Genomic DNA, 10860 nt, shown 5'->3' on the forward strand with positions numbered 1-10860 from the left:
TCTACTCAAGTCCTCATTGGAATGAACATTGCTCAAGAATTGCCGTAAGTAAAAAATAGACCTTTTATTGGCTATCACTGCCACTGTGCGCGTCCTCGCACTGCCATTGGCTGATTCGGGAAAGTGGACGGGTGAAGGAGGGACATTGAGGACAGGGTCAGGGGTTAGTGAGGCCGGAAGTGAGTGCAATAAAGTTTCTCCAGGGAGGCCGGGCCCGGGGAGAAAGTTGGAGCGGCAACCTGAGGAGACAGTGGCGTGATCCGGAACCAAATCGGCCCGCGGTGCGGTGCGGAGACTCCATGAAGTCCTGGTGAGTTGGGACATTTTTCTTCTTAGGTGACCCACTCCTCTACCCCGGAACCCCTCTCCCGGGACCCTACTTCCGGTCTTCATTTACAAGTCCCGCCCTCTGCGACCCCCTCCCCGGAAGTCCCACCTCCCAACTTCAGGGGGCTCTCCGAACCCCGACTTATGTTCCATTTACTGTCCCCAATCCTACCCTGTCGTCCAGCTTTCCTGGAAGTCCCACCCCCAGACATGCTTCCAAACCCCTGCATTAGTCCTTCCGATTCCCCGAAACCCCGCCTTCTCGAGACGATTCTCCGCTAACCCCTGTCTATCAAAAGCCTAGCTCCCAAAAGGGCAGAACCCTTCTACTCAAAAAACTATTCGAATTCGTGAGGCCACGCCTCCCTAAGGGTTCCGCCTCTTTAGAAGCCTCGCCCCTTCCTTAATCCACGTCGGATCGTCCAGAAGCCTCGCCTCCTGGGAGTCTCTGGTGCACGCGTCTTGAGGGGCCACGCCCCTTCAGGAGCGTTGTCCCGGTTGGACCCTTGTCATCGCCTCAGGAGCTTTTTCTTCAATCCCAGAAACTTCACCTGCTTGCGCTTCCTCGTTCCTTTTCTCTTTGGGGCCCTTGGCTCAGTTTTCCTGAGCTCTTAGGCTCCACTGGATAGGAAGTCAAAAGTTCACATCTCTGACTCTGAGGAGTAAGAGATTAGAGGCAGCCCTTTCCCTCTCCCTTAGCCCCTTCCAAGGGTGGACCTACTTGAAGGGGGCTGGACTTGGGGTTTGGCACGAGAGTGGGAGGGAGACTTGCTCATAGATTCCCTGCCCCACTCCCTGAGTTTCCCTTCCCAGGACCGACTCCACCCCAGAAACAGCTGTTTGTCTCATACCTGTACGACGGGAGCTGGGTAGGGCCATGGATTTGTCGATGTGTGACATGTGGGTGTGACAGAAGAGAAAGTTTTCTACCACCTGAAGACGGTGGCTTGGAATGGGTGTAGGTAACAGTGTCCTTTTTGCTGTTTGATTTTTTTTTTTAAGGGACTCTTCAGGCCCCACCACTTCTCTGGCTCTTCCCCTCGCCCAGACAGAGTTCTAGTCTGGGCATTTCTCCTGGTCCTGCTTGCCCAGCCTTCCCTGCTGGAAACATTCCTGAGGCTTTCGCCATTTCCTGCTACTTTCCGCCTCTCTCGCCTCCTCCTCCCTGCTGGGCTGAGAAGCCACATGCAACTTCTTCCCCACACCCAGTCGTTCAGATTCCCAGTAGCAATCTCCTTTCTTCCTTCAGATTCCCAATAGCAATCTCCTTTCTTTCTCCGTAAATTTAAAGAGCCCTACTTCCTCTTTCTTTTCTAAACATGCCCACACCTGTAGGTCATTCCTTGTCTCTGGATTCTGCAGGCACCCACAGAATGCTCACTTCTAAAGATAGGATATCCTGGTGTGTGTTTGTGTGTGTGTGGGGGTGGGGGGCAGTGAGGCTTTGGCAGAATACTTTCCTCATTCTCTGTTTCTGAGTGCTGAGGCCTTAGGACACAGAGTGATAGATTTTCTTCTCAGGAGTGGTGCATGGAGTGGTAAAGCTCTCCTGGGTTGAGGACTACGGGGGCGGTGGTAAGCAGAGTATCTAACATGTTTTCATTGTCAGGATTGTTAATCACTGTAATCACGACAATTTGCATTTTTTTAATTTTCTGAAGTAAATTTAAAGATAGGTAATTCCGAGGTGAGCCTGGTGAGGGTATATGTATCTTTTACTACTACTTCTATTTGGTTGCTTTCCAGCTTCCTCTGTGGCCCCCTGGAGCAGAGCTGTGGCAGGATGCTGTGGGTGGAAGGAATGAGTTTGGGACTGTTCCCTGTGTGCAGCCTCAATCCTCTTCTGGCACCCCTTTCTCATGAGCACAGATTTGACTTCTGCGCCTCTGTCCCTTCCTGGCCACTTCTCTTGGACAACTGTCACACTGCCCCATCTCCTCTGGCCAGACTCTTTCCTTGGTATGAGGGGTATCATGCTCTTTGGTGGATACCTGCCCTTTCTCTGGTCACTACTAAAAAGAAGGGGTATGTGTTCACCTGGAGGTCTAGGGATCTGACCTTAGTGTCAATGCCCTGGCCACCCCTCATCCCTTCTACCCCTGACAGCTTACTTTCCTGTGGAGGGGGGCAGAAGAGTATTTGGCTTGGGCCTCTGCTCCTTGGCATGGTAGGCGCCATGCACGGAGAACCAGCCTCCACCAGACTGTCCTCTGCTAGCTCCTGCCTGGTGGCTCCCTGATGTGCCACCCAGGTTGGACTTTATTCCTCTTACTTTAACAGCTTAGCCTTTCCTCTTGGCCCCTCCCTGCATCCACTGGGACCATGTCCTTCTTTTTCCCATTTCTTTAGCTCCCTCCACAGCTGTGATAGCCAAGGAGGCTAATGGCCCAGGCTCCCTAGGGCCACCACCCCTCTGTGGGGCAGTGGTGGGGGGGAGCTGGGGCTGGAGGCTGAGGGAATTTGAGTGTTCAACTAGGACAGGAAGGGAATTGCTGAGCTCAGGAATCCCCTCCCTTTCCCACCCCCAGCTGCCTCTGTTTCCTCCCTCAACCTCCTCCTCGGCGCCCCCCACCGCCACCACCCCCCCCCCTTCCCGCCGTGCCTCAGCTTCCTGCTCCCTTTGGCCTGCCCGTGTCCGGTCTGGATTGATCCAGACCTCCTCTTATCGCCCTCCTTTCCTTCTCACTCCTCCATCCTTCCCCCCCAACTCCCACTTTACTCCTCCCCCAATTACTTGTTTGTATGGTTGGGTGGGGGGACCAGGCAGGGGGACCTGGATCGCTCTGCCCTGCGAGAGTTCTGGGTTGGGGCAGTGTTGGGGGCTCAGCCCCTCAGAGCCTGTGAGTCAGCACTGTCCTCGGGATTGGTCTCTCCCCTTAGCTCCCCGCCCCTGGGGAGGAGCTAGGCAGCTCTAGGTCCAGCCTGTTCTCTTCTCAGCCTGAGAAGAGGCTCCACGCTGGGCGGGGATGGGGCTTGAAACTGTCTGGGTCTGAGCCGGGGAAGCCAGAGCTACTTATCCCTCTCCCTCTCCAGGACCCTTGAGATCCCTGGGCCATAGAGGTCCGATCAGGCTAAGGGCCTGAGATGCCCCCTGCCTGGCCCCCTTGCCCTGACTGGCAGGGGGGCCAGGCTGGGCAGCAGCCTCTCTCTCACCCCAGCCATGGATCTCCTGCCCCCCAAGCCCAAGTACAACCCACTTCGGAATGAGTCTCTGTCGTCGCTGGAGGAGGGGGCCTCAGGGTCCACCCCACCGGAGGAGCTGCCGTCCCCATCAGCCTCGTCCCTGGGGCCCGTGCTGCCACCTGTGCCTGGGGATGATAGCCCCACCACCCTGTGCTCCTTCTTCCCCCGGATGAGCAGCCTGAAGCTGGCCAGCCCAGCTGGGGGGCGCCCGGGCCCGAAAGGGGAGCCAGGAAGGGCAAACGAGGACGGGGAGGGGGTCGCAGGGGCAGCCACGCTGGACTCAGGCCCCCTGCCCCTCCTCCAGGACATGAACAAGCTGAGTGGAGGCGGCGGGCGCAGGACTCGGGTGGAAGGGGGCCAGCTGGGGGGCGAGGAGTGGACTCGCCACGGGAGCTTTGTCAATAAGCCCACGCGGGGCTGGCTGCATCCCAACGATAAAGTCATGGGACCCGGGGTTTCCTACTTGGTTCGGGTGAGTGAACATCCTCTCCCTCCCAGACCCCTCCAGTTCCTCTGCTTACTAATCTCTTTTTCCCCCCCTGCTCTTCCCCAGCAACTCCCTTGGTTTCGGTGTCCTGTTTCTTAAACCTTTCTTGCCCCTTCTCCAATTCTCTCACCTCTTCCCTTCCAGCTCTGTCTGGGGCCCCTTCCTTCTGGTGACTCCCCTACCCCCACCCCGCCATGCTTAGCACAAAGCTCAGCACAAGCCCTTAGTAAGTGTTGGAATGAGTGACTCTTGACTATCCCCTCCGGTCTCCTCCCTGCTTTCTGGAGATGTCACTCCATCCCACCCGATGCCTGTCACGCCTCCCAAATTCTCTTCCCATAGGCATGAGGTCCGCCTAGCTTGCCCTTCTCTCTTTGCCCCTCTTGTCCTGCATGTTGTGGGGTATATCCGTGGGCGGTGGCAGAACTTCTTCATCCTGACTTCCCCGAGGGACCAAGGAAGGAGAAGTCCCAGGGCCTTTTGTGAAGAGGTGGGGGGAGGTGGCTTACCGGTGTCCCCTGTCCCTCCCCTCAGTACATGGGCTGTGTGGAGGTCCTGCAGTCAATGCGTGCCCTTGACTTCAACACCCGGACTCAGGTCACCAGGTCAGTGGGGCTTGGGGGAGGAGTAGTCCCAGGATTCATGAGGGGTGGGGAGAAAGGGCCACTTGGTGGTGCTAGTGATGGCTTATCTTTAGGTGGTAAAGGGGATTGAGAGAAAGTTAGGGAAGTGAGTCTAAGTCTTAATGTAAAGGGGCAACTCTGACCTGGCTCCTTATTATCCAGCCCAGGGAGTTGTGGGGGAGGTGGCAGAGGCAGCTAGCAGCTAGAGCTGGAGTGGAAAATGGGGGTAACTGGAAGGTTGCTGCTGCCTTTGGGAAGGGGATGGGACATTTGGTAGCTGGAAGGGGGTGGGGCCGGACCCATTGAGGCCCTAACCCAATCAGCCAGGAAGCGGCCTCTCAGTGTCATCAAATATTAAAGGCCCTTAATTCAATCCACCACGACAAAGAGCCTGGAGTGCCCCTGGAGTCTGGCCTGGCCTTCCCCTCCCCCAGCCCTGTGGCGGCCCCAGCCGAGTGGGAGGCAGGCTCTGGGTCTGAGTATCCCTCTTTCCCCAGGGAGGCCATCAGTCTGGTGTGTGAGGCTGTGCCGGGTGCTAAGGGGGCAACAAGGAGGAGAAAGGTACCCGGGGTCTGTGGGGCTAGGGATGCTGGGAGATGTGGAGGAGCAGGGGGAAGGCTAGTGTGGGGCAGGTGGGGAGAAGTCTGGAAGGCAGGAGTGGGGGGTTTCCTGGTGGGGGGGACCCCCCAGCTTCTGAGACCCTTGGGCCCTTCCCTAGCCCTGTAGCCGTCCACTCAGCTCCATTCTGGGGAGGAGTAACCTGAAATTTGCTGGAATGCCAATCACTCTGACCGTCTCCACCAGCAGCCTCAACCTCATGGCCGCAGACTGCAAACAGGTTGGTGGGGTGAGGTGGCGCAGGGGTGGGCAGAAACATCGATGGGAGGGCTAAACGGGAACTTGGTTATGAGGGTAAAACACTGGGAGAGAAGGCTTGGGAGCAGCGGAACAGTAGGGAAGGAGGAGATCAAGAGAACATGCGTTGAGAAGCCAAAAGGATGAGACTGGGACGCTGGGGTCTTGGGCCAGTGGTGGGCGGTGCCCAGTAGACTCTGAGGCTGCCTGATGCCCATCATTCCCTTCCTTCTCCATCCTCTGCCCTAACCCTCAGATCATTGCCAACCACCACATGCAGTCCATCTCGTTTGCATCCGGCGGGGACCCGGTGAGTTGGGGAATGGAGCTTAGGTGGTGGGAGGAGAGTAGGGGGCTAGGGATTGGGAGGACACTGGCAAGAGAAGTGAGCCTGCTAGGATTGAGGCAGTGTCTGAGAAAGACTGGCTTGAAGAGGTCAGGAGTGGGGTGGGGCTGTACAGTTTAGCTAACTGGCCTCTTCTGCCTCTGTCCACCCCAGGACACAGCCGAGTATGTCGCCTATGTTGCCAAAGACCCAGTGAATCAGAGAGGTGAGGTGTGGATGGGGAGCACTGGGTGGGGCTGGCTGTCCAAGGGGCAGGTGAGCAGGCCCCGGGGGCTCCTCCTGCCGAGGGCCCCGTCTGCGCCTCCTCCCAGCCCCACGGTCCCCCCGCCGCCCAGCTCCCTAACAGCCTCTGCTGCGCCCCCAGCCTGCCACATCCTGGAGTGTCCTGAAGGGCTCGCTCAGGACGTCATCAGCACCATCGGCCAGGCCTTCGAGCTGCGCTTCAAACAGTACCTCAGGAACCCGCCCAGGCTGGTCACCCCCCATGACAGGTGCGCGGGCGAGGCAGGTGGGGGGCGGGGGGCAGCCCACTCCCGGGGGCCGCAGACCAGAACTGGAAAAGGAGGTCTGCTCTTCCACAGTCCAGCTCAGAAAATGGCAGGGAAGGAAATAACCTGCGTGCCCCTGCTTCCTGCTATTCTTAAGTTTCCTGTGGCCGGCAGGAAGGTGCTCCGTGGCCCTGCCCGCTGCAGGGCCAGCTCTTCCCGTCGGGCGCCCGTGGTGGGGCTGCAGTGCAGGACGTCCAGCTTGTCCCTGGCTAGATGGGCTTCTCTTTTCCCAGCCGTCTCGTTTCTGGTCTGTCGTTTTGTGCTTCTGTCCGTACGTAGTTTAGTTCTTCACGTTCTTGCCTCTAGAAGCCATCAAGAATTTGGGCAAGAGAGGATGGCTCTTTCCTGAGATGGTCATGTTTCCCACCTCAGACCAGTAGGATCGAGTATTTAGAGGAGGTGTTGGGATATTCTGGGGCACCCCCTCCCTGGTTACTTGGTGCCTCCCCTCCCTCTTGGGAGACCGCATGACGATCTAGGGCATGACGTTAAGGCAAAATCTGAATTGACACTCAGCTCCACCAGTAGTGGTGGTGGTTCAGTCGCTAAGTCGTGTCCAACTCTTTGCGACCCCATGGACTGCAGCATGCCAGGCTTCCCTGTCCTCCACTATCTCCCAGAGTTTGCTCAAACTCATATCCATTGAGTCGGTGATGCCATCTGACCATTTCTTAGTTGTGTGACCAAAATCTTTTTATCCCTGATCATCATTTTCCTCACCTAAAAAACTGGAGAAGGAAACAGTATCTGCTTTATCAGTTGCCCAGAGAGTGAAATGATTATATATGAAACACCCATCCTCAGGCCTACCCCTCAGGGAATGCCCAATACGTGACCACTGTTCCGATCTCCCTCCGTCCTCCCATCCACACTCCTTTCTCCCTCCTGTCTCTCTCAGGATGGCTGGCTTTGATGGCTCAGCTTGGGATGAGGAGGAGGAAGAGCCCCCTGACCATCAGTACTATAATGACTTCCCGGGGAAGGAACCACCTCTCGGGGGTGTGGTGGACATGAGGCTTCGGGAAGGAGCCCTCCCAGGGGCTGCTCGACCTACTCCACCCAGTGCCCAGACCCCCAGCCACCTGGGAGCCACGCTGGTATGTTGCTTGGATGGAGGCGGGCGGGGCTTGGATGGGAGCAGCTGGTTAGGGCCTCTGGTTTCACTCTGTCTTGGTCCCTGCAGCCTGTGGGGCAGCCTGCGGGGCAGCCTGCTGGGGGAGACCCAGAAGCCCGCAGACAGATGCCGCCCCCGCCACCCTGCTCAGGTATGAAGGGGACTGAGGGGCAGAGGGGGAGTGAGAAGCAGGGCGGGGCCCCTCTAAAGCCTCCGTTTCCTCAGCAGGCAGAGAGCTCTTTGATGACCCCTCCTATGTCAATGTCCAGAACCTAGACAAGGCCCGGCAAGCAGGGGTTGGGGCCGGGCCCCCCAATCCTGCCATCAATGGTAGTGCACCCCGAGACCTCTTTGACATGAGTAAGTGTGCCTCTCGCCTTTCTGTGTCTCCATCTTCTCACTTGATTCCTCCTCTTTTCCTGCCTCTCTGCTCTTTGCTTCCTGGCCTCCCCTCCCTAAAGGTCTGGGTCTTGAGCATAGGGTTGTGTCAGCTGCCTCTCCTAGCCCTCTCTCTGTATCCCCAGAGCCCTTTGAAGATGCCTTGCGAATGCCTCCACCTCCCCAGTCAACAGCCATGGCTGAGCAGCTCCGAGGGGAGCCCTGGTTCCACGGGAAGCTGAGCCGGCGAGAGGCCGAGGCACTGCTACAAGTCAACGGGGACTTCCTGGTGCGGGAAAGCACGACCACGCCAGGCCAGTACGTGCTCACCGGCCTGCAGAGTGGGCAGCCCAAGCACCTGCTCCTGGTGGACCCTGAGGGTGTGGTGAGTGTGGCAGGGGTGTAGGTGGGCATGGCAGAAAGGAAGGTGCAGTATCCTACCTGTGGCTCTGTTCCTGCCTCACTGCTTCCTAGACTTTGTCTGCTGGGCACCTCTGTCTGGGCGTCCCCTGTTCTCAAGGTGTCTGGCATCTCCCTTGTCTAGTGGTTTAGAGTTCCTTCCCTTCTCACACCCCTCACCTGAGCTGTATTCCCTTCAGTCCTTGCCAGTCCCCAAACGTTATGCCCTCGAGAGCTAGAAAGTGATCATCTCACTAGTCCCTCTTTTGACAAGTAAGGAAACCATCCATCAGAAGTTCTAGTGCTCTTTGTCAGATGTCTAGAGGCTAAATATCCTAAAACTTTTCACAAGAGGAGCCAGGGGCCTCCCCAGCTCCTCCAGACTCAGGAGTCAGACCAGAGTCCTGTCTCCTGTCTGCGCTGCCCCCTGCCCCTCGTGACTTTGCTCTTGTCTCTGCAGCAGTCTCAGCTTCCTTTGCATGTCTTTTTCTGTCCTGTGTATCCTCTCCTTAGACATACCGCCCTCCTCCAGGTCAAGGAAGGAGTAGCTAGCCTTCAGTTTCACGACTTCTGGGCTCATGTCTGTTCTGCCTTTTCCCAGTTCACTGACTTGCCCATTCCCACAGCTGTCTCCAGCTTCTCTTCCCAGAGAAGCCTCAGTGGTCAGACCTGAGGGCCCTCCCTCTCCTGCCATCTTTTTCTCCTGCCTCAACCCTCTTGGCTATCCTAGCTTCCTCGGCCTTGGAGACTGAGATTTTATCTGACTCTTCACCTGAATCTACTTTCTCCCTTCCCTCTCCCCAGGTTCGGACAAAGGATCACCGCTTTGAGAGTGTCAGTCACCTCATCAGCTACCACATGGACAATCACTTGCCCATCATCTCTGCGGGCAGCGAACTGTGCCTCCAGCAGCCTGTGGAGCGGAAACTGTGACCTGTTCCAGTGCTCTCTCTCAGAAGACGCCCTGCGGTCCCTTCCACCCTATTCCCTGACTCTTAGGACCTCACTTGGGAGTGTTCCGTGGGCTTGGCCTTGTATAGGACTGGGGATACTGTGGACACTGGGTTCAGCATGCAGCTGAGTGAGAGGGTTTGAGTCAGGAACCAGGGGTAGAGTCCTGCTTCTCCCCAAACCTCACCAAAGTATTAATGTACGGAGTGGCCCCCTTCCCCGGGCCTTTCCTGTGCCAACTTGATACCCTTTTCCCCAAGGTGGGTGCTGGAGGCCTGGGCAGGATGCTTCCTGGTAATGGAAGATGTTCTGTGGTGATAGGCCCAGTGGAGTAATCACCCTTTCAGGGAAGGGGAACTGAATCATACCTTTAGTCTACCCCTGGGCTCAGGGTACCCCAGACTCCTCAACAACCCTCCCTCCCAGCATTCAAATTTTGTGCCTTTGACCATCTCCTAGGTCTGAAGATATTTTATGCAAAGAGTTCTTGGGCCCCTGAAGTCAAGGATGGGGGTGCTGACAGCTTCTTGGCTTCTGGGACCCAGTCCTCTCCTCGCTCAGCACCTCCTCCAGTTTAGGTTGGGCCAGCAGAGGCAGGAGTAGCAGCTGTCCCCTCTCCCTGGGATGTGCAGCCCTTAGAGACTGCCGCGGCGCCCTGCTCTCAGCCAGTGGGGAGATGGACCCCTCCCTTGCTCAGTGCCTCCTGGCCGGGGCCCCTCACCCAGGGCTCTGTATATACATTTCGTAAGCCACCCCCCCCACCATGTTGCATGCATGTTATACTCTACAGCCAAAGTACAGCCCTTCTTCCTGGCCTCTGCCCTGCCTCCCCCTGCAGGGGTGGTGGTGGGGATGATGGAGCTGCCATCCCAGCTGGATTTGGTAGAGGTGGGAACAGGGGCATTGAGACTTTAAAGCAGTAGACAATCCCCAGATACCATCGGTAGGTTTGGAACTGCGTTTTTTATTTTATATGCATATATTTTAGGGCTGTAGATTTACTTTACTAATTTGTTTCCATAGCTTATTCCTGAGCACAAAATGATGATAATCGATGACATTTACACGTCACCTCTTTGACTTTTTCAAAGCCCTTTTACGACTATTGGCATATTCCTCACCCCGGCCTGTGGGGCAGTTGGAACCGGTAGCATTATCTTTTCTACCAGAGAGACCCAGAGAAGTGGAGTTAAGCTAGGACTAGAGAAACTTGGCCCTCCCACTGCAAGGCGGGGAGGCAGAAGTTTGGCTGTTGGTTTCACACGAGGCGGGGTCACGGTTATTTAATCCCTTCTCCAGGCCTCGCCCTGCAGCAGCAACCGAGGAGCCGGTCCTGCTCTGTCTTTAGGCTTTGTAGATAAGGGAGAGTGGACTATCTAAATCCTCGCCTTTTTTTCTTTTCTTTTTGTTTGGATGTTTTCACGGGTCTCACTTATACCAAAGGGAAAGAATCTTCATTAAAGTCCATATTTCTTCTACCTCGGCCTCTAGGTCTGTCTCAGCTTATTGTTGGCTCTGGGCGCCCCCCACGACAGGAGGGGAGGCCGGAGGCCGGACTTGGCCTCACCTGGACTCACTTGGGTCGCGCTCGAGTGAGAACTTAAGAGATTCTCGTAGGAGGGTGCGGCGGGGTGGGGCGTGCGGGCCAC

General features: G+C 56.7%; 1 protein-coding gene across 11 annotated transcripts; it reads left to right on the top strand.

Annotated features, from left to right (window-relative positions):
- Nucleotides 1-48: 48 nt before the first annotated feature.
- On the top strand, nucleotides 49-10689 carry SHC1 (SHC adaptor protein 1). Of its 11 annotated transcripts, none has more exons than XM_040230373.1 (14): nucleotides 215-310; nucleotides 1141-1285; nucleotides 3815-3982; nucleotides 4532-4602; nucleotides 5118-5181; nucleotides 5339-5458; nucleotides 5732-5785; nucleotides 5975-6026; nucleotides 6186-6312; nucleotides 7268-7466; nucleotides 7565-7634; nucleotides 7712-7843; nucleotides 8008-8246; nucleotides 9065-10689. In XM_040230373.1, the coding sequence occupies exons 2-14, from the start codon at nucleotides 1280-1282 to the stop codon at nucleotides 9191-9193; spliced, it is 1431 nt and encodes a 476-aa protein (XP_040086307.1). In that variant the 5' UTR covers nucleotides 215-310; nucleotides 1141-1279; the 3' UTR covers nucleotides 9194-10689. The 11 variants fall into 11 exon arrangements, with proteins under 11 accessions (XP_040086308.1, XP_040086309.1, XP_040086305.1 ...); XM_040230372.1 differs by having other exon boundaries at nucleotides 222-310; nucleotides 1141-1289; nucleotides 7553-7634; nucleotides 7709-7843; XM_040230369.1 differs by having other exon boundaries at nucleotides 222-310; nucleotides 7553-7634; nucleotides 7709-7843.
- The last annotated feature ends 171 nt before the right edge of the window (nucleotides 10690-10860 follow it).

The sequence above is a fragment of the Oryx dammah genome, unplaced genomic scaffold (assembly GCF_014754425.2).
Source record: "Oryx dammah isolate SB20612 unplaced genomic scaffold, SCBI_Odam_1.1 HiC_scaffold_28, whole genome shotgun sequence".
NCBI classification, from domain to species: domain Eukaryota; kingdom Metazoa; phylum Chordata; class Mammalia; order Artiodactyla; family Bovidae; genus Oryx; species Oryx dammah.